Source organism: Diabrotica undecimpunctata, chromosome 6 (genome assembly GCF_040954645.1).
Source record: "Diabrotica undecimpunctata isolate CICGRU chromosome 6, icDiaUnde3, whole genome shotgun sequence".
NCBI lineage: Eukaryota > Metazoa > Arthropoda > Insecta > Coleoptera > Chrysomelidae > Diabrotica > Diabrotica undecimpunctata.
In genome coordinates this window covers 94,278,033-94,301,799 of record NC_092808.1, presented here as the reverse complement: position 1 = coordinate 94,301,799, position 23,767 = coordinate 94,278,033, and the positions used below count along the sequence as shown (strand labels likewise).

General features: G+C 33.4%; 1 protein-coding gene across 1 annotated transcript in view; it reads left to right on the top strand.

Moving 5' to 3' along the window:
• Nucleotides 1-23,767, top strand: part of Gcn2 (eukaryotic translation initiation factor 2 alpha kinase Gcn2) — a 112,083-nt gene that overhangs the window by 21,908 nt on the left and 66,408 nt on the right. Inside the window, exons 4-8 of the mRNA XM_072534903.1 lie at nucleotides 3,203-3,336; nucleotides 7,011-7,120; nucleotides 7,710-7,961; nucleotides 11,112-11,273; nucleotides 17,006-17,207. Of these exons, the coding sequence (XP_072391004.1) occupies nucleotides 3,203-3,336; nucleotides 7,011-7,120; nucleotides 7,710-7,961; nucleotides 11,112-11,273; nucleotides 17,006-17,207 (860 nt within the window). The remainder of the gene's footprint in view (nucleotides 1-3,202; nucleotides 3,337-7,010; nucleotides 7,121-7,709; nucleotides 7,962-11,111; nucleotides 11,274-17,005; nucleotides 17,208-23,767) is intronic.

Here is a 23,767-nt window from a genome sequence, read left to right as displayed (position 1 = left end):
ATGTAGATATTGTTTTAATTTTTTTGATTAGGTAATTTTTTTTATTAAGATTAAGAGGTTCTTCTTATTATTTTTATTTCTAGAACATTCATTAACATTATTATTCTCGTTAGCTTTCTCTATGCGGGATCGGCTTCTCTAATTATATTCCTGTAAACTTTTCTGTTCTCTTCCAGGGACTAAGTACCTCTCCGCTTTTTCTCTGAGATTATGGTTTTTCAGAAACATGCAATTTCTGTTCATCCCCTTTTTTACTGCCCTACATTCAGTACCATACATCATAGCTGGTCTAAAAGCAGTCCTATACAATTACCTTTTAGTTTTCTTGGTACCTTTTTTATCACACATCATTCAATTTGTCTCTTTCCTTTACCTTTAATTGAAGTATGATAAATAAAACGGTAATACCTATCCTAACAGCCGAAAATTATCATCTTTTGTGAGTTCTTGTCTATTCAAGCCAACTACTCTATCTGCACTTGAAATATCATCTTTAAAATAATATTCTAAATATTTTGTTTGTATCCAACTTAATTTTAATCATTTTTCATTAAGGACCTGTCTCCGCTACTCTATACCAAGGAGGTTCAGTTGTTATCTAATCCAGCACAAATGAGAATAAATATGGGCGAAACCCGGATGAAGCCCTATTTTCACACAAAATTGGCCAGTTTCACCTACAATTGTATCGTTCTAACACTATAATAGTTATTCTAACTATATATAGTATTTCTAACACTATTATAGTTGTTGCTTGCTCATACTCCACTCACATATTCAGCCGGCACTCCTTTCCTACTAAATCTCTGCCACACTAGGTTTCTGATAACTTCATCATGTGATTTTTCAAGATTAATAATACTATGTGCAAGTCTATCTCTTTCACTCTAAATTGTTAAATTAGCTGTTTTATAATAAAAATTGCTGATGTAGACCTACCTCCTTGCATAAACCCAAATTGACATTTATCCATTTTTATTTTTTAGAACACTGAATTATGTTAGATTTCACCACAAATGTAGGATAATAAAAAGATATATTGTGAATCGAGTACTATGAAAAATTATCATTGTCAACAAAATGAAGCAGAGATTTACTGGAAATAACTATTACAAACCAAATAAAACACTAAACAGCTATGTTTAAAATGTCTTTATTCTTTATTAAAAATCTGGGAAATCAAAGGAGGGGAGGCCGTTATTAGTGCAATGGCGAAGGAAAACCCCTCTAAACCTCGCCTAGGGCTCAGTACATCCCGATTTAAAAATACAATTCTAATATAAAAGCCTACAAATATAACATCATTATAACATCATTACTTAACACAGCTTAAAATTTAGGCCTAAACTAAGCATTTATACATATATTTTATCAAATTTTACTACATATATTACTAATTGTCGCTGGATTTGACCCTCGGGAATGAGGGAAGGTGGTCCAGTCGCACTATCCATAGCTATGTTGGACCGGAGCATATAGGGATCACGATCTGTGGACATATAGGTTATATATGAACCCTAGCTAGCGGGAAAAATACCTTTATTAAACTACAATTAAATGTTTATTACAAGTAAGAATCTGCAATAAAAGTTGATTAGTATTATAACTAAGAATCTGCAAAGAAAGGGGTTAGATATCTTAATACTAAGAATCTGAAAATAAAGTGTAAATTAATCTTAGAACTAAGAATCTGTAAAGAAGGTCGTTAGTTATGACACCTAAGACTAATTAATGCAAAAAGCAAAAAAAGTAAAATTTGAAAAAAGTAAAAACTTTTTTAAGTCCCAAAAATTTTGGGAAACAAAAGTTATTTAAAATTGTCAGATTTTCCTGAAAATGCGAAATTTGTGTCTGTCGTAGTGCCTCCGGGACTAATTAACAAAGACATGCAACAAAATATAAACAAATAAAAAGTTATTCACAAATTTCGTATTAAAAACTTCCTAAGTCGAAAAAGACCTGAAAAGTAAAAATATATGTTATTTTTATAGTAAAAATGTTTCAAAGTCCCAAAACAGTATATAAATATCAGAAAAATAATCGTTATTTTACCTGAAAAAGAAATAAAATATTCGAAATATTTTCGAATAAAATAGAAAAGAGAAAATAATGTTAGCAAAATACGTAAGTTATTTTCGAGTTGAAAATATTTCAGAGTCCCAAAAGATAAAATAAATATAAAATTATTATAATTTTTCTAAGTTAAATTAATAACCTAAGAGAGATACCTCATTGTCATTTTAATAAACATGAAACCCGCCAATTTTTAAATTGGGACCCACCCACCAACCAATCACGCCAAACCTAGGCTGTGCATTATAATGTAGTCTAGCGTTTGCTTCTTTAGTCCTGTATTTTTCCATTAGCTGCCTTATAATCAAAATTGATCTGCGTGTATAAAACCAAATTGCTTTTCGCATATTTAAGTTTCTTGGTGTGACGAAATAGTTGTATGGCCCTATAACTGCAACCTTCAACTTGTTCCTGTCACTCCTAAAGCTATTCACACTTCCCCAGATATATCATCTGGTCGAATTGTTTCTTCCATTTGGTCGAATTGCTTCCTCCATCTGGTCGAACTTTCTCGTTTGTTATTTTGCTGACCATTGCAGTTACACTCTCCATTAACTAAATTGGTTTTCTGTGAAATTCCTTATAAAATAAACTGTAAAATACGTTTTCAACCGCTTTTTGATATACTTTTCGTGAAATGGTATTTTAATATTTTCCTCTCGGATATATCTAATCTGATATTTCAGATGATGTAGTCTTTTGCTTTCTTTGTTCTATATTTAGCTATATATATATATATATATATATATATATATATATATATATATATATATATATATATATATATATATATATATTTATATTTATATATAATTATATGATTTCTATTGTTTCTAAGGTTTTGATGTATTTTAGACATTATTATTATTACGTAAGTGATAACAATTAAAAGTAATATAAAAATAATATTTTTCTTTTTATTCAAGTTTTAAATTGTTACAATGTTGACTCTCATTGTTTGAATAGCATTTATTACCAATTTATTTATCGTAGTATCGTTTTAAAAAGGTCAAGCTTAAGTTATCTAAATACATATTAAGGCAATTATTATGTGCTATTAACTAAACGTACTCATTTTACTAAATTAACAAATTGTTGTTGTTTACTAAATTTTAATTGTCTTTATTAGAGGCAGTATATGATGGAAGAAGTACAAAAACGAGAAGAAATATTAATATTGGAAGCTAAAAAATGGAGGGAAACTCGACATAACTCCGAAAACGATACAGACGGAGAAGATAGAAGAACGTCACTCGGCTTCAGGTAATAATGATATACAGAGTGAATCATAAGTTATAGACCAAATTATAATTTTGTATTAAGAAAATAAAAATAATAGTTTATTTAAAAAACTATCTAAAATCACTCGTTTATCAGTTAAAGGCCATTAAAGTTTAATAGAGAAACAAATAAAATAAAACTTCGTCCGTTTTTTAATCACTGGCCTCAAAATTGACCATGGTTCAGTTTTACACTGTGAATAATAATATATGATTGGATTTAAGTAAACTTTTAGGTTTTGACACATACCATATATTGCACAAAAGAAAGAAGATATGACTTTTGGCATTAATTTACTTCAACTTCATGTTTATGAAAGTATGTAACTTATATTTGGTTTCATTATCCTCTCTGAGGATTTGACTGTCGTCCTTGCCAGCTGTTTTCGAGAACAGTTCGTTCTCATTATATAAGTCTGCAGGGGCGGCCTCTAGGATTAGTATTGGGGATTCTACTTATCAGTGGAAATTCTTCTATGCGACAATTATTAACGGAATTAGTAATTGTAATATTTGTAAATAAGTGGGTTTTTAAAACAGCGTTTTTGTAAATAAGTGAGTCACTTAATCTGTGAACCCACAGAACAACGTAACAATTGGGTCAGAAATGTGGTTAAGTGAAAGAAGTTATTTTTGAGAATTTATATGGTCAGAACAAGAAGCCAGGCCAAGATGGAGGAAATTCGGGATGATTGCCGGAATAGAAAACCGGTAAAAAAACTGCCGACAAGAAGCTGAAAAGAGACGTCAGGAAACTGAAGAGTTGCTCGTGAGTCTTATATCAAAAATAAATACCTCAAAACTGTGTAAAGAAGATATGAAAAGACAAAAGAAGAAATTATTAAAGAAATTAAAGTAACAAAAAGTCTAATAGAGAAAAGACGTGATGAGGTAACGAGAACTCTTAAAAATATCCACCTAGAAATTGAAAACACCAAACAACTGAAAGGAAACCAGAATTTATTTGTTCCCCTGTCAATGGAATAATTAAGCCTCCTACATTTGATGGTGAGACCTCCTAGCCAGTGTACAGAAGGCAATCCGAAGCCGCTGCCCAAAATAATGGACAAGTGAACAGAAGGTCACAAGGAACAACAGCTCTCATATTAGAACTTCGAGGTAAAGCTATCGAAATCCTCCAAAACATCCGAGAGGGTGCACAAAAGAGCTATGAAACCATCGTATCGGCTCTAGAACTAAGGTACGGCAGCCAGTATTTGAAAGAATTTTACCAGAGTTAACTGAAAGTGCGTATCCAAGGCTCCAACGGATCTGTGAAAGAATACGCAGCGGAGGTAGAAACGATGGCACAATTCGCTTTGCTTCGGAAGAATTTCTTCGGGATAGGACGCTACCAAATATTCAAAGATGCCATTGCCGCGGTTTTGGAGTATGAAGCCGTGAAGAATGTGTCCCGCCATCAACGCAAAGTCTATCAAGTAAGAAGTGTTGCCAAAGTGGAAGAAAAAAGTGTTAAAATTGTGGATTGGTAAAACCACATTTGCTAGCGTAACTTGTTCATCCATGAACTACCGTCCGAATTGTCCTGATATGAGCATAACACTATATTCACCTACCTTCTCATTCTCTTATGCTTCACACAGTTTTATCTTTCTCTCTCCTTTTTTCTTCATATCCGACTTTTACTTCTTATTATTTACCCCTGTAGACTCTCTTAACTTCCTGCTTAACTGTGCACCATATCTGGAGTATATCTACCCTTCTATCCATTATTGTTCTCTATCCACTTCTTCACATATCTATCTCTTCTTTTTTTTTATTTTTTTGATGCAGCAAAATTAGCTTATTTTCTAATATTTCTGTGATTGATTGTGGCCTGCCTTCCAGCTCTATTCCAGGCCAATCCAGGAGTATGTATGTATAGTAAAATATTGCGCAGCGCAAGCGATTGTCATTTTCTTTATTTCCGAATCTGAAGAGGTATACCCTGAAACATTAGGTCACACTATATCTTGACATATTGTGATCGATCTTTCTCTCTCTTCTTTTTTCAGACGGCGACCGTAGCTCAGTCGCTAAGTTACTGGCTTAACAAGTTAGAGGGTCCGGGTTCGATTCCCAGCACTGAAACTAGAAATTTTAGAATTTCTAATTTAACTGAAATCGCTTGCGCGACCTGAAAACATTAACACTAGAACTTAGCCAGAAAGTTACACGAACTTTACTTTTATTTTCAGATGGTTCACTCCTGTATCGTCATTCCTTTTTCCCGTATATTCTTTCTCTTTCCTTTATTAACACACCTTTCTTTAACATATCGGTGCTGTCTCGTATAGAGCTTAATAGAATACACCAGAAAATAATGAAGTGAACTGCTCTTTTTGGGTTTACTCATTTCAGGTCTGCGGCCACATCGTTACTTTCACTCTAGAAAAGAATTATTAGAACCTATGTGCTCCCGTTTAAAAGTTAAATTTGAAAAAGAAATCAAATTCAGCCTTTCTTTCAGCTAGGAAAAATCCTTAGAAAACAGATTAAGAAATATGTATTGTCTAGTACCAAAGTGTATTCAAATTCAAAATAATTACTTACAACGCTTTAGTCACAAATATTATAGAATAACCATAAAAATAAATAAAATTATTCAAATAATGCATTGTTTGCATAGTCCATTTTAAACTGAGTAGTAGAAATAAATGACAGACTTACACACAATCTATTTAGTAAGCGACGACTGGTTTCGCCCACTACAGTTTTCTGGCCATCATCAGGTCACCGGTAAAATACAATCTTTATAAAACTAAAAAAATTACATATTGTAATACATACCTTACATCAGGTATGGTACAAAAGGTGCCAAAGGAGATGCCCGTCCAAATTTCTTAAATTTATTTCAAAAATAAATTTCTATGCTCTCATGATGTGTTCACTTGCTAACTTTATCACGAAAACTTTCTTCATGGAGTTATATTCTCTGGCTAAAATAATAACTTTGACACACGTTCTATGCAAACCCCCAATTTTCCTGATTAGGAGCCATATTACATATATCATTTAGAAATATGTTATTAACTCATCTTAAAATTAAATAAATTAATAAATAACACATATCTTCGTAAATATATCTCTAGAATAAAGGTTTTTGTGGTTGTATTAAATTTCTTTAATACAACAGCACTGACACAGGTACAAACAATAACATCCTTTCTGTTTATAATTAATCACAATACAAAGTAGCTTCTAGACTAGCTCCTCAAGAAACATCCTCCTTTTCAGGTCGCTGTATATTAAGTTGAAAGCCCACAGACTTTACGTTAGCAAGAATGAGAATTCGAAAACGGCATCAAAATAGACCTTGTACCGGGATGTAAGTACTACTTATATTATCTTTATGGTAATGCCACCTTTACATTCAATAAAAAAACCACCCCCTCTTTCAATTTTAACTAACATAAATAATATTGGCACCTTTTGTACCATACCTGATGTAAAGTTTGGTTAAATTAGTAGTAGTACAATATGTAATTTTTTTAGCTTTGTAAAGATTGTACTTTACCGGTAACCTGATGATGACCAGAAAACTCTAGTAGTTGAAACCAATCGTCGCTTACTAAATATGAGTAAGTCTGACATTTATTTCTACTACCCAAATAAAATTATATTTAATGTAAATTAAGTTCTAGTATTTTATTTTAGAAAATATGCTACTAGTTCTACAGACACAAGTGAAGAATCATCTTGCGAACATAAAGGTACTGCGAAAATAAATTTCGGAAATAGGGAAGTACACAGAGGAAGATGTATAAGTAAGTGTTCTTAGCATACCATATAAACTGATACATTGTTAAATTTTTAACAGTCAAAACTTCTTCCTCTTTATGATAAGCAATTCTGCGTGTTCATTGGCGGATTAATACCTCTATGGAAGGTTGTCACTCCATCTTTTGCACGGTCGTCCGATACTTCTTCTGCCGATTGGTGTCTTGTCTTGCTATTTTGACGACACGGGTCTTCCCCAATTTTTCAACCTATTTTTTAGGAGCATGTGCCTCATTAATCTCGTAATAATCATTTGATATCTTTTCAAAATATAATTAAAAATAAATATAATCAGATGCCTCTGGTGCTGTCTGGAGAATTTGCCGATATACCAACATCTTGATTCGTTCGAGAATAATACTGGAGCTAAGGTATTATTGAAGTTTGTGAGAAGATTCAGGATCTTTTCATTGTTAAGTATTCAAAGAAGAATTAAGATACATCTTTAAAACATTGATATATCGTATTATTTTCATATTTTTCCGTTAGCAAACACTTCCTTCGCCGTATATCCTGATATTTTACTGACTTTTTTATTTTATTATTTACAATAAAATTAAAAAATGTATTTTTTAGAACATTCCGATTCCAATCACGTTACTTATAGTGGAATAGATACAGAATCTGGGGAATATGTTATTATTAGTGAATGGAAATTTCAAAGTAACAACGAGCAACAAGTTATTCAACGTCAGTTGGGAAGCATAGAACAAGAAATAAATTACTTAATGAAGTTGAAGCAAGCAAATCTTTCTCAGTATTATGGTGTTAAGTATGAATTCGATGGTGATAATGTTACGGTGTACCTGCTTAAGGAATTTGTACTAGGTAAATATCGAACGTGAAGAAACTAGTTGTTTTAAATTAATACGTATTATAATATTTTCGTATATTAATATATATATATATATATATATATATATATATATATATATATATATATATATATATATATATATATATATATATATATAATTATAGATATAGAGCTAAGATTAATACTATTACAGGAATTAATATTAAACTCAATAGTCTTCCGGGTTGAATTGCGTCGATAATTATCATTGCGCCGAGCTTTCGACATCCTCTTCGATGTCTTCTTCAGGGCTTTCGAGGCCTCAGTCTCCCGAGGCCCTAGACACTACTACACTGATCACTAATCAATGCATTCTTGGTGCTGGGAATAGAGGAAGGGTCATTTATACCGTCGATGGTGACTTGTCTTGGGTCGAGGTTGGCGTGCGGGCCAGCGTGGTGATTGGTGTGAACAGTTCTGACAGTAGGATTTTGATTGACGGGTGGAGCGGACGGTATTTTCTTTATGAGAGGTCTCAAAGTTGAAGGTAACCGTATGCCGTCATCTCCTTTATTGAGAAAATTTGGCCTTTTTTCAATTTCTATGACTTCTCGGATAATTTTTGGTTTATAGAAGCGGATGGGGGGTATGGTTCTGGAGTTTTTAAAATCAATTTTTTTACCTTTATAAAGATGGTGTTGACCTAGAGCAGAAGTTGAGTCGGAATTGCGAACAGAAATGGAATGTTCATAAATCCTATTTTGGATTCTACGATTTGTTTGGCCTATATAGGATCGAGGACCGTCTGCACAAGGAATTTCATAAACTCCGTGTTGTTCATTTGGAATGTTGTCTTTGATTGATCGGACAAGGGATGAAAGCTTTTATTAAATATTGTCTTTATTCTTCTTGATTTTAGAATTTTGTCGATTTAATGGATAACTGGATACTAGGATGTATACCATTCAGATGGGTTTGAAAAGACACCAAAGCATCTCTGCCATGGGGCCAAATGACGAATGTATCGTCAACATATCGTAGCCAACATGTGAGTTTGAGCATTGATGTAGATAGTGCTCGGGTCTCGAAGTCTTCAATTAAGATATTGGCAATTACTGGAGATAATGGGGAGCCCGTTGGGGCACCTTTTATTTGTCTGTAGAATTGATTTTGGAAGATGAAATAAGTGTTGGATATACAATGTTAGATAGATAAGTGGTCTTGCTGGATACTGTATTTAGTTTTCAGAATGTTTAGAGTTTCGTCTGTAGAAATGTTTGTAAAGAGTGAAACAATATCGAAACTTACTATAATGTCTGACGGTGAGATAGGGTATTGTCTAAGAAGTTCGATGAAATGAAAAGAATTTTTGACGAAGAATGAAGCATTTTCGGCGAGAGGTTGTAGAGTTTTGGCTAAGTACTTGGCCAATGGTTGTGTAGGGCAGTTGTATGCACTGATAATGGGACGTAGAAGAATGTCGGGTTTGTAAATTTTGGGTAGGCCATATATTCGAGGTGTTCTGGAAGACTTTTCATGAGGAATTAGAGATTGTTTTATGTCGAGTGAAAGAGAGGTTTTATTGATAATGGCTTTTGTTGTTTTCTCCAGATAGGTTGTTGGATTATTAGGAATTGGTCTGGAGTATTAATGAGATTTGAGAGTTTATTAATACAAGAAGAACTGTTTAGGATAACGGTGGCATTACCTTTATCGGCGGGAAGAGTGACTAGATTTGGATATAACTAAAGTTGTTTCAGGGCTTTTTTCTCGGATTGGCTAATGTTCGGAATAGGAGGCTTTGTGTTTCGAAGAACTCTAGCCATATCTTGTCTAGTTATTTCAGGATCTTCGGAAGGTAAACTGGAGATGGCTTCTTCAGTTTGACAGATGATTGTTTCAATTGGAATGTGACTTGGGGTAACAGAGTAATTGAAACCTTTTGCTAAAGCTTGAGGGGCAATGATCGACATAGGAGTATTAGAAAAGTTATGAACTACTGTAGTGGGTTTCAACGATGTTGTTTTTAGGATTTGTTCGGCAATTAGATGCGCTAATTTACGCTTCTGAGTTTCAGTCTTAGATTCGAAAGTGTTTAGGGCTGTCTGTGTGTTGATAAGGTCGAAACTGTCTTATAAAAAAGGATCAATGCACATCCTATTTTTCTTCCAATTTTCATTGGAACAAAAATGTACAACCATTAGACTTTTTTTCAGTTAAGGAAAGACATGATAGTTGGAGGGAGTCAGATCTAGAGAATAAGTGGATGTTTACATGGCAACATGCAATTTGTGTGTGGGAGCAGTATCCCATAAAAACAAAATCTCGTAGAGTCCAACACGGCTTAATACGTTTGCAACTTTTTTAAACCCAGCACGGATCTAAGGGGATTGTAGAAACTGATCTTTTTATGGCTGTATTCGAAAGATATTGATCCGATCAAGTTAATGAAAATTAGTAAAAACCAGCTGATCGAAATAATACAGAAGTATGCATTCCTGGCAATACTAATAACAGATCATAACGACTAAAGTGTTGTAATTCAAAAAGCGTGTGCTAACTTTATAAAAATGAAAAAGGTTCTTTTTAGCAGAAAAATAGCCCTAAAAATAAGATTGACTAAATGTAGCGTATACAGTGTCTTCCTATACTATAGATTTGATCGTGGACGTTGAATTGAGAGGAGATTAAAACACCCACGTCCACATCCCCTTTAGGATGTGGACGTTTAGAAGGATTCTGAAAATCCTATAAATGTATTACGTAACGAACGTATATGTTACAAAATACGAAGGAAGAACAGAAATTGAATGGACAATAAAAAAAGGAAATTAAGAATTTTCCCTGCAGATCTGTGTGAAGAAGACGAATATCTTTGGTGAAGAACCTATGAGTATGGAATGGTGGCACTTTAACGACCAAACAGATACAATAATTTGTCACTGTTAAACATTTATTCATATAAGTGCGGTCTGAGGTTATTCCCGTATTTACTATTCGTGTCAATAATAAAATTGTATTACTAACTTTTACTTTTTTTATAACACTTGAAGACGCCACAGTATCATAAAATATGTCATGTAGAAGTAAATAGTGTATTTTATGGAATGTGTATACATATTTTGTAGTGATTTTATGCAAATATTTTATTTACAAATGTTTTAAATTTCAATTTTTTTTAGGTTCTAACTGTTATTCCCTATTTATTAGCCAAAATCTTAAAATAGATACAGATTATCTTAAGTATTTAGCCCGAGGAATACTTATTGGTTTAGATTATCTGCATAGAAACAATGTTGTTCATAGAGATATCAAAGATGCATGCGTGTATATTAACGAATCTGGTAAGTCAAAAACTACTGTAATATTCTTGTTATTGTAAGTATCTACATAACTCAATTTCAATTACCAGATAACATAGATTTATTTATTTATTAAAAAGGACGTAATGAAATAAAAAAAAAAAGAATTAATTTTCAACATTCGACACCACTATTATTATTTTTACACTTTTGAAAGCAATTTGTCGCTAATTTCTGCTTCTTTGATTGGGAAACGTGTTTATTAAATCTACATTGCGCTTTACGCAACATAAGTTTATTACTTTTTACTTTATAAGAAGGATGCTTCTTGTGTCACTTATTCCCCAGGTACAAACTCATCTTCTTCATCATCACTTTTTCTCCTCGGAATTTTTTTAGGATGTCTTCATTCATTAGATGCTTAATTTCCGGGTTGGTAACGTCAAAGTCTAACCATACTTGTAAGTTTCTTGTGTCCACATTCTCTCCACCAGAAACTGAGTTCACTAAACTTATAAGGTCAGGCAGGTTTGGAGGCAAAAATTTGGCAAACAATTTGCCGACAGCAGACTTAAGCACACGCGTTTCAGGATGTCAAGGGTCGTTGTCAATCAACAACAAAAGCAAATTGTTTGGTTTTAAATGTGTTTTGACTTCTGTTACAAATTTATCTTCAAATCACTCTTATAATATTTTTTATTCGTCCATCATTTTTTTTTTGGATGAAGTAATCAACAGGTAGTTTTTCTACTCTATTACCTTAACAAACACCGCCAACTTTAGGTTATGACTTCCTGTACCGTTGCTGCAAGACATAATCGTTATCAGTTCTGTGCTGGATACTTCCAAAACAGTTTCGGTTTGTGTACGTTATAAATTTATTCGTAGCTTAGTTTATTATAAGAACGGAACTCTTCTAACCCACTTTTTAATTTATGTAACAACAAAACACCGAAAACTTTGTTTTCAAAAACTTCCACAAAATTTATTATAAACTCTTATCACTACAGCTGTGTCAGCTGATTGCCTTTCTCAAGTAACGGTCGAATCCATCAATCACTTTTGAATTCCTCGGGGCCCTGTTGGTGACCGCTGAGCTTCTCTCCATTAATTCCTACCTCCTTCATCCTATGGTGTTGCATAATGCGAGTAAACCACCATACGACGCATCAAAATCTTATAAGCACAATGCGTTGAACACTGTTTTGCTTTTGTTGCAATTATTGGACATGATATGGGTGGACCCACGTTACGAACTTGGCCTATCCATTCTACCAACGCTGTCTCTAATTACACATAAGACAAGGTTCTTATTTTTTTCTTTTCTTCATGACAGAAGAGCTTTCTTATATAGACGCAAATGAAAGAAATTTTTCCTTTTGTTTTAAAATGTCTTCTACTGTCATCTCACCGATACCGTAATAAAGGCACTTTAGTCTACGGAAAGCACCGTTTTCAATTTTACCTATGAGTTCTAACTTTTGATTAATCAACATCAGCTTTTTTAGCTCAAAATAAAATTATCTTACAACTCACGATCAACACAACGAACTGCGAACTAAGGCTGAGTGACAACACAAGTACGTTAACAATCCTCGTCCACCACTGCCCAGTAGTAATAGTCAAGGTCTTTACGACACAAGTGTAGCCGGAATTATGTGTCAATGGATTTTCGTAAATAATGAGTTCGATCATTAGCGGCACGTACGAAAATATGTTTCTTTGTTGGTCATTTTACACTGTAACAATAGAATATTATATTTCTGCTTATAAAATAAAAAATAATACATTAGATCTAGTTTATAACATATGTTTTTAACCACTTTAAAAATGGCTTCTACAGACTCGCTCCGCGAATCATGCGCTCGCGGATGAACGGGTGTTAATTGTAAATATATATAAAGGTGGCGCTGATTTTATGACGGTTTCGTTTGTACCACCACATGCTTCTGACCGAAGAAGTCCCGGCAGTTGGTGATATTCACTGCATGAATATGGTTGATGAACTGATGACACATTGGATTTTAAGCAATAATGCATTGATATTTGGAATGCTGATAGCCACTGCATGCAGAATATGGTTGATGAACTGATGACACACTGGCTTTTAAGCAATGATGCGTTTATATTTTCATGCTTGCAGCCGGTGTAATTATGTTATAATTTTTATTTTTAAAATTTTTATATTTTACGTACATCAATCATATAATATAACTTACAAAATAATCTAGAAACCTTACCCAATTGAGTTGATAAAAAGAAAAGCAACTCAGATATACTTGAAAAAAATCGAAGGGATTTAACTCATTTGTTATGTGCTTTTGGAACAAGGTTTCGGCAAAGTATTTTTACTACTTTAGTTATTTAGTAGTTATTGTATTTTTTAAACCCCTTACATCTTCAACACCTTTGTAGATATGTTGACACTCGTGAGACTGGTGGTTTAAACTCTACAGAAGAAACAATTAAATACGATTGGCGGTCCTACGATATTCTGAAGAACATTACGATCTCAAGGATCTCAACGTAAAATATAACAGCAGTTGAATACTCTGGTCGCTTAGCTTTATTAGAGCGGCAGCAGCTTTTGACAGCTACTAATAAAATTAACAATGTTCGAACACAAAAAAATACACAAAGAAACGTGGGTCTTCAATGACGGCGTCACAAGAAATCAGATCGATCGTGTTATGGTAGATGCCAGGAGGGGTAGTAACTGCTTAGACGTAAGAAGCCTAAGAGGAGCGAATCATTTTCTGGAAAAAACGAAGATAACAACAAGAATAGCGTCCTAAAAAATCAACAAGAATACATCAACAACATTATGGAATACCGCAGTTCTGAGGGATAAGGAGACAGAGCAGAAATTTCAAAAGGCTATACAGATAGTGCTTACACAGACAGAAGTTTATACCAACATAGACTCTGCTTGGAAAAATATAAAATTAACTTTGACAAGCGTATTAGATGAAATACTAGGACATAAAAAGAAAACAGCAAAAAAATGGTTCGAAGACGATTGCCTGAAATCCATAAAAGAAAGAAAGGTATAAACAGACAAGAACAAAGACAAGGAAACTAATGAAAAGGAAAAAGAAGGAGTAGCAGGAACAAATAATCATAGATACAGAAAAAATCGGAAGAACAACTAAGTAAGATAATTCTTTAAGAAGTTTCAGAGATCAAGGCCGGGTAGCAAGCAAGAACAGGAAAATTTCAAGAAACAGCAATGCTTCAATCAACTGTTAAACGACCGATCTAGCAGAAATACATACCCGACATACGAAAAAGTAACCCAAGCATTTAAAAATAATTAAAAATAATAAGGCACCAGGCACCGATGGTATACCCGCAGAGAGCTTAAAACACGGAGGACACGCGTTATACAATCTATATACGATTAATTCAAGGCATTTGACGAGAAGAAACAGTGCTAGATGAATGGAAAGAAGAGGTTATTGTAACAATCTACAAAAATGAAACAAAAACACTGTATTACCTATCGGGGAATAACGCTCCTCAATACCACCTACAAATAACTTGCAAATATCCTGCTGGAAAGAACCAAAACATACACAGAAGAAATCGTTGGGGATTATCAATGCGTATTTAGACTGGGTCGCTCTAAACCGACGGGGTTGACTAGATATTCACAATAAAACAAATAATGGAAAAATACTGTGAGTTTGATCGTCAGCGTTCATCAGATTTTCATAGATTTTAAACAGGCATTTGATATAGTATGCATTATTGAACTGTAGACAGCGATGCAAGAGCTTGGCTTTCCAAAAAAACTAGTCAACATGATACGGATGTGTATGGAAGGGTTACGATATAAGGTGAGAGACATTTGAAATAAACACTGGACTAAAACAGGGGATGCACTTTCATCACAACTCTTCAATTTAGCTCTGGAACACATAATCAGAAGTGCAAAAATCGAAAAACCAAAATGGATAAAAATATAAGATAAAAACTAACAAAGAGCTCGAATAACTATAACACCTTAAAGCTATGGGCGTGTAGAATTGGATGGAGATTGGTTAAGATAGAGATGAATGATGGAGGCATGTTGTCAAGTCGGCTAAAACCTACGCAGGGTTGTAACGCCACGAAGTAAGTAAGCTTTTGGCAGATACTACTCCGTTATAATTGTTGCGAACTTTTATTGGATGATTGCTGTCAAAGAGATATTCAGATCTATTCTGTAACTTTTAATAAATCGAATAGAAATGACCAAGTCGAATCGTAATTACCTGAAATCTGAATGTTGCACGTATGCGGACGCGATATCTATCGCGTCGTTTTTGTGTTTGGATTGGAATTCTGTAACTCACGTTGTAATCGGTGTAAATCGAAAACGTCAACTTCTACTTGATGCGCTCAGAAGGTGGTGGCAACCCCGCACTAAAAAGAGAAATAAGTGTTCTGTGATGTTATGTTACTGGAAGGGCTAGTGCGCGCGAAAAATTAATCAAAAAAGAAGATTATATTTCAAGCTTGTCGTCAAGTAGTTTTGATTTGTTTTGGTTAAGTTTAAAAAGTTCGTTACAAAAATACAAAATGGCAAGCGAAACACCAAAGAAAAAGACATCTGCTGAGCAGTTAAATTATTTAGTAAACTTTATCTAAATAAATAACACCACAGACTAAAAAATGTCAGACTAAAAAAGTCAACAAATAAATGTCAAAACAAACGTCAAGACCAATTTCGATGTCGAAACTTGATCTCGACAGAGCTTGTCTAGTCGAAATCAATTTCTACACAACATTCCGATAGTAGAAGTCGAGATGAGTTACAAAATACCGATTCCTACAATTCCGATCCGACTTGCTGACCTCTATTCGATTTGACTCATTTCTATTCGATTTGTAGTTACAGAATAGGGTTGATTGATATAATAAATAAATAGGAAGAACATTATTAAATTTGGAGTCAATAGGTCTTTTTCTTCTTTACTTACTCCTATCTCCTTTCTTTTTCTTTAAGGCAACGTCCTAGAGCCTTGAGCTTTATACATAGGTTCCTCTTGGTGTATAGAAGAATACTATTTAATTTGGGATCAATAAGTCTTCTTCTTCATCTTCTTCTTATAATAATAAGAGGCATATCCTTACGATTTTTCTTTTTATAGACGGAAAACTTACATTACATTAAAAATCATGGAAATGATCAAATTGTTTATAATCATTTACACGAAATAATTAAATTTACGTGTATTAAATGCATTGTAAATGTTATTTTTAATAAATTGAAGCAAATAAATAAACAAAATGAAATTGGATGAAAAAATTAAAACAAAAAATAACATATGAATAACTTTTTAAATTGAATTTAAGATTCCGTGAATTGCGTACTGTTTTTTAAGAATTAACAATATCTTTTAGGCATGTTTATAAAAGTTTTCACTTCTATCGGCACTTCCCTGAGTTTAAAATTAATTTTTTTTTGTAAATTATTATCAAGCTCATAAAAAGCAATTGCTGGTATCATATTAATCTTTAGTTGGCTGTAACTAGAGGACTAGATGATACTAGAAAATACAAAATGTATCTCGGTTCAAAAGTATCTATTACCACTTCTATTTCTGGCTAAGTAGACTACGCATCATAATAGACATTTTTTCTTAATGATGATGGCTATAATAATGATGTTAATGGCTATTCTTTTTTCTACTGAATATATAAGTTTTATTTTCTAGAAAATATCACTTTTTTGTTCATAAGTTAATAAATATTCTTTTTTCTATTTGCTTATATAAGTTTTATTTTAGGTGTCGTCCAGATTGCGAATTACAGTATACATCGACGGATGTTAGATCTAACTAACCAATCGCATCAAAATTACAATAAAAAGACTGATATTTTTAAGTTTGGACTTCTCGTGTTGTCCCTTTTACAGGGTTTTACTTGCACGGAAGAAAGTATGGAAATACCTAACACATTTCCTTCAGATGTATATGATTTTTTATCTAGGTATGAATATCCTTTATTAAATTCCTTCATTGCAATTGCTTTTTTTGTTGTTCGCATGTATTTTAGATGCACATATTTAATTTATTCAATTATGTATGGACAATTAGTCATTAACATTATGTGTACCATTATCAGCAAAAATGCTTTAAACAAGAAATATCTAAGATATGTGCTTTAGGACTAAACAAGAAAAAACTTTAAATAAAAATCAACTTGGTTATAGATTTTCGAAGAATTTTCAAATAATCTTTATAAAAAGAATTTCTGGAGTGGAATTCGAAAAGTCAAACATTAGTTAGTTAAAAATGTAATTTTCATTACAGTCATTGTGGCTTAATCCTATATAAACATAATATTTAACATGCCACAAGAAAGTAGTTTTAGAACCTTTTTAAACTACACTAGTGGCTAAAATTCTGGAAACTTTTCAAAAATTTTAGTTTTGTTATCAGCATTCCTCTTTTTCACAAGACATGTTATTTATAAGTTTATCTATAATTTTATTATATCGTTTTATGCTTCTACTTAATATTTAACATCTATTTTAAGGAGGAAAATCCTATAAAAATTTAAAAATAAATAAAACAACAGTCATTAGCTATTAGTGGATATATTTTAAAAAAATGGTACAATGATTATTATCAACAAAATTAGTATTTGGTAGGATAACCTTTGTTTTTTAGAACAGACTCAATTCTGCGAGGCATGGAGTTGACGAGACGAGCCAAATCTTCTGGTGTAATAACTCTAAACCAGTTTTGAATAATGGCTTCTATCAGTTCTCTCTTGGTGCTTTGGTTTCGGCGTGATACTAAGACTTTCAGCCTTGACCATAAATTTTCTATTGGATTTAGATCGGGACTATTTCCAGGCCAAGGCAGAACAGTAACATTATGGTTTCTCCACCATTGCATGGAAGTCTTAGCCGTATGACAAGGCGCTCCATCCTGCTGGAAGATGCATTGTTGGGCATCCCCTTCGAACAAATCTCTGATAGTCGGCAGCAGTTTGGCTTGCAGTATCTCTTCCTGATATTTTTTGGCATTAATATTGCCCTCTATTACTGCTAAACGTCCAACTCCATTAGTGGTCATGCAAGCCCATACCATGACACTCACAGGATGCTTCATAGTGACCGTAGTACACTGGGGCAAAAGGTCTTCTCCCTGTCGGCAGCGAACAAACTTCACTCCGTCACTCCCAAAGATCGAGATTTTGGTTTCATCACTCCAAATTACTTTACTCCATTGTTCTTCTGTCCACCCTCTGTGTGCCAAAGCCCAAACAATGCGTTTTTGCCTCTGTTTTTGTTCAGGAACGGCTTCTTTCTAGGAATTCGTGCTCGCAATCCATTTTGACACAACTTTCTTCTGATAACGCGGTCCGATATTTGTAAGCCAGTTGATTTGACAATACCGTTAATATCTTTTGCGGATCTGCGACGATCTTCTAAAGAAACTCAGCATATTCTACGCACCTCGTAGTGACTAACTTTGGGTTTTCTGCCAGATCTTTTTCCTGAATTTGTCGTTCCACGTTTGCAAACTTTCATTACACCTGATATTGTGGCGCCACCACCCAATTTGTTTGCTATTTATTGATAAGTGTAACCTTCTTCTCGAAGGATAATTACTTCGGCTCTTTTTCCTGGCGACCAGTCAACACGTTTTGGGTTTCTGGTTGCCATTTTCGTTGAATCGACGCTGATGAATTCCTCTCCGACAATTAAACAATATCACCTTAGTAACAACTACCTGATGTCACTCATAAACACTGGAAGCCGCACGAAATTGTACTAAAGGCCACCTAACCGCTTCCAGTTGGGTTGTTGACTGACTAGCAAAACCCTGATGCAATACAGTATTGCCAATATTGCCATTCACAAATCTCGGATTTTCGATGTTTTGCTTGAATCTGGTTCCATATTTTATTAAATAATGATGTTAATAAAAAAAGAGTGAGAAATACATAAAATATTATGCAGAAATATAAAACAATAAAATAAAAATGTAATTGTAATGGTAAACTATATAAATCATGATCATGAGACGAGTCTTGCTAAAAAAACGATAATTTTTGTAAAGTTTGCAGAATTTTGGCCACTAGTGTACAGGTATTTTACTCAAAATGATTGGAGACTTTTTGACAAACTCTTATTCTTTATTGTCGATACGTTGAGCTCTGAAATCAAATGCTTTTAATTCATTTTCATCCTCCATTGCTTACATTAAATTATTTCGGTTATCTTCTCTTGGTCGTTCTTGCTACAAGACATTAACAATAAGAGGAGCCATACAAATAGGACCACAAGGAGATCTCAACCACAGAGATGACCTTACACCCATTGTGGAAGTCACTAGTTAAATAACCTAAGATCGGAATTAAAACATTACATCCATGAAATGCAGTGGCAGAAGCCTGTCCCATACATACATACAAGATAATTTAGTATTATTTCAAAGCTTAAATTCTCGACGGATGAACACCTTGCAAATATACAAAACCATTATCTTTTATACGTGTACCCATGACAATAACATATAAACACTTTTCAGTCTTTGTATCTAAATTGGTAAAATACCAGCATACTATCGCAATTTCAAGTTTGTTCCTTATCAGACATCCTTCGATTTATATGAACTCAAATCCAAAGACCACCAAGACATATTTTCCCTCCTAAGTGTCGGCGATATAAAGATACCATCTATTTTGATGGCGTAAACGAAAACAATTGATTAATTATCATTTTATGTGCTTTGCGCCATACGAAATATGCAACGTATATCCTCCAGAAATGCTTTCTGAAATATACTTTAAGATAGTATATGCTATAGGTATGCTATAGGTATAGGTACGATTTGTCAGCCTTTGTATTTAAATTGGTAAACACCAGCATACTATCGCGATTTCAAGGTGGTTTCCTATTATCAGGCGTGCACATGTATACGACCTCAAACCCAAAGATCAACCACACGTCTTTACTTATTTTACGACATAAATGGAAGCGGTACAAAGATCCCTTTTAATCTATGACCGTAAATGAAAATAGTTTATTAATTATTGTATCGTAGAATCAGTTTTTCGATGCCGGTTTTTCGGAAACAAATGATCATCGAAAGGCGCGAGGTCTGACTCAAGGGATGTAACCATCAAGCGACCCATCAGAAACGTGGGCGCCAATGTGTAACCATTGAACAACCCATCAGAAACGGTGGGTGCCAATGGGTAACAATATAACTACCTTCGAAAGTTGGGAGCCAATGCAAAACAATAGAACTCACAACTTTCTTTAGGAGTCAATTTTTAGGCCTCATCTAGCTCAGTCTCTCAGATGTGAGAACGTCTTAGAAATAAATTTGAAAAATAAGTTTGGCTAGGACACATAAACTAAGATATTAACTAATTATATTTATTATACATACAAAGAAAAATATAAAATTTAAATTTTAATGTTAAATTAAAATCAAAGCAGATCTGGCCTACAGCTTTACAAAAAAAATTAAATGATACTTATGGCATCTGATGTTGTCTTCAAGTAGTTAGACAAGGTTTCAGAATTTCCAAATAACTTAAGGTAAATAAGGCAGTTTGACCTTTCGGCGTGCGTTCACCGATTAATTTAATTGCCTGGAAGGTAAGCCCTTAACAAGACTGCCAATAATAGCAGTATTTGTATGTAAATAATTGGGTTTGTTAAATAACCTACGTACTTCCAATGTGCCCAATGCCACTAGAAATAAGTTTTGAGAAATAGCCTCTGGAAAATCATTTTAAATCCACAAAATAAAAATTAAATTTATTTTATTTGAATTTGGCTGCAAAAGATAAAATACCTTACCTAGTTTTACACCAATAAAAAGATTTTTTTTTTTTGAAGTTATTTGCAAAAAAATGTGATTTGTATTCTTTCATATGAAAAAATGAAAGCTAACTAAAAAAAACATAAAAGTTAAAATTAATGATAAATAAGACCTTAGTCGTCATCACTTAATGGATAATATTCATCCAAATGAATAGGATTTTGTTTTCTATTGTAATCGCTTGAGTATTTTGTAATACTATTAATATGGTCTCGAGCTGACTGGCAATTCTTCTCCGAAATGTTATCATTACCCAATAGATACTACCCTCATTGATCTGCTTTAGGTGTGGTTAGGCCCTCAAGTATTTGTTTTTGTAGGGGCTGTAATAGCTTCTGAGACGTCAGACCATGAACAGAAATAAATTCGTTTTTGAATATTTTTACATCAATACCAGTGACCCTCACAAAATAGTGAAAAAAAGTTGCAAACATGACTAAAATTGACCGAAAAGGTTTAAACACATACCTGTTGCTCTTCATATGATGATGGATTGGATTCGTTTTCATTCTCTGCATAGTGTTGTATTTTACGCTATCATAGGAATCAAATCCACAGCTTTTTTTTCACTGGAATCACTTGAAAACTCTTTTAACTCTAGAGAACATCTGGTACGTGGACAGACATTGATGATGGGGGCTTGTGCCCTTATATGAAAAATTCCGTGGCACAGCAGATTTTGTAAAAGCGTCACATTAGCATAGTCACGCCATCTATTGACCGATCATCAGGATAGGTCCACTTCAAGGACTTCATTCAATTGGACAACAAAACTTAAATTAAAATCTTTTTAACAAGGAAAAGACAGTTAAGATTTTATTTCACGTATAGGGAGCTTGCGCATCCGTTTATACGTATTTCAGCCCAATAGGCATCATCAGAACGGCTTTCGCAAGCGCTCTGAACGTGAAATAAATCTTTTCTGTCTTAGGAAGCAACTATAACATGGCTTCGTATAGACGCAATGTAGCGACATCTGATAATAAAATCGTAGACTAATTTTCGAAACCAAATTCAAGAATTCCGCTTTAATCTGTGCCTTCTAAGAATTGCAAGGCAAAAACAGACGTTGATAAAGGTGTTAAGAGAGACATGGGGAATCTAAAAATTGCATTCCACAACATATCTTTTCAACTAAGCAAAATTCTTAGCGAATTGGTTTCTATAGTGTATTTTTATGTATGAGAGAGTAATAAAACAATAAATTATGTATGCAAATCCCTAAACTGTTTATACGGGTGACTCAATGAAAAACAGATATTTGTCAACAAGTTTACAGAAGTATATAGGAAAACAATTTTAAATTGACTATGACCACCAGGTATAAAGGTTGGAGCAGAATAGAATACAATAGTTGTGAGGGTTACTAATCCCTAAATAAGGTTGCCAGTGTCGGAGTGATGGAGGTTAACAGGTACTAATGAATTTGCAAGAAATGTAAGATGTTTATTTTATTGGTTATATATAACCAATAAAAGTTTAATAAGTACGTACCTATTTGCAAAATAAAGTTTAATTCTTTAGATAAAATAAAACGTTTTATTTTATCTGAAATGAGTGCATTCCACGAAGTAAGGGTTTCAACAATCAAACATTTAATTCTTTAATTCCAGGAATCTACGACAGTAATTGACTAGATAATTACCTTCTAAACTTATTCCACAGAAAATGTGATAGTGGGTTTTTCCATTTTGTAGGAAGGTCCAAGTGGCGTATTCAAAATTCTTAACAGTTCACTAAAAGTAGGTACTTCAGTTGCAAGGTGCAGTTTATTGTGTATACTAGTGTTATGGAGAATTTGGAAGTGCCGTGTAAACGCCGAAAAATTGGTCCTTTAACAGTTAATGAAAAAACATTAATATTTAATTGTTTTAAATCATTTACAGACAAACGTTTATGTGAAAGTGTTGATGAGACCGTTGAGTTAGTTAGCAGTACACTTGGTGTTGGGAAATCTACGATTTACAGAGTTATTAAAGAAGAGAAATGTGGTAGTTTTCAAATGCCACGTAATGCTCAAGGGAAACCAAAATTTCAAATAGAATATCATTTTAAAGAAGGACTTCAACGGAAAGTGCATGAATTCTTCTTTAGACAAGAATTTCCAACATTGGATAAAGTTCTTGTCTCAGTTCTAGATGATAAGGATTACCCAGAAATGAGTCGAAGTACGTTATGGAAACTTTTAAAAGAAATAGGCTTCCGCTGGAAAAAGAATCCCAGAAAGTCTATTTTATTAGAAAGAAGCGATATTGTCATATGGAGAAGACATTTTCTAAGAACCATAAAGGAAATGAAAAACCAAAAAAGAAAAATATTTTATCTTGATGAAACATGGATCAACGAGGGTCATACATCAAATAAATTTTGGCAGGATGAAACTGTTACAAGTCAAAGGCACGCTTTTGTAAATAACTTATCTACTGGTTTAAACCCACCATCAGGAAAGGGACGCAGGCTGATAATAGTACACATTGGCAGTTCAGACGGTTTTGTTGAAGGTGGTTTATTAACTTTTGAATCAACTCGTACCGGTGACTACCATGAAGACATGAACGCTGATGCCTTTCAAGAATGGTTCGAACAAATGATAGATCTTCTTCCTAAGAACTGTGTAATAGTAATGGATAATGCAAGTTATCACTCAGACTTATAGAAGGACTGCCCACAACCAAGTGGTTAAAAAAAGACTTGCAGAAT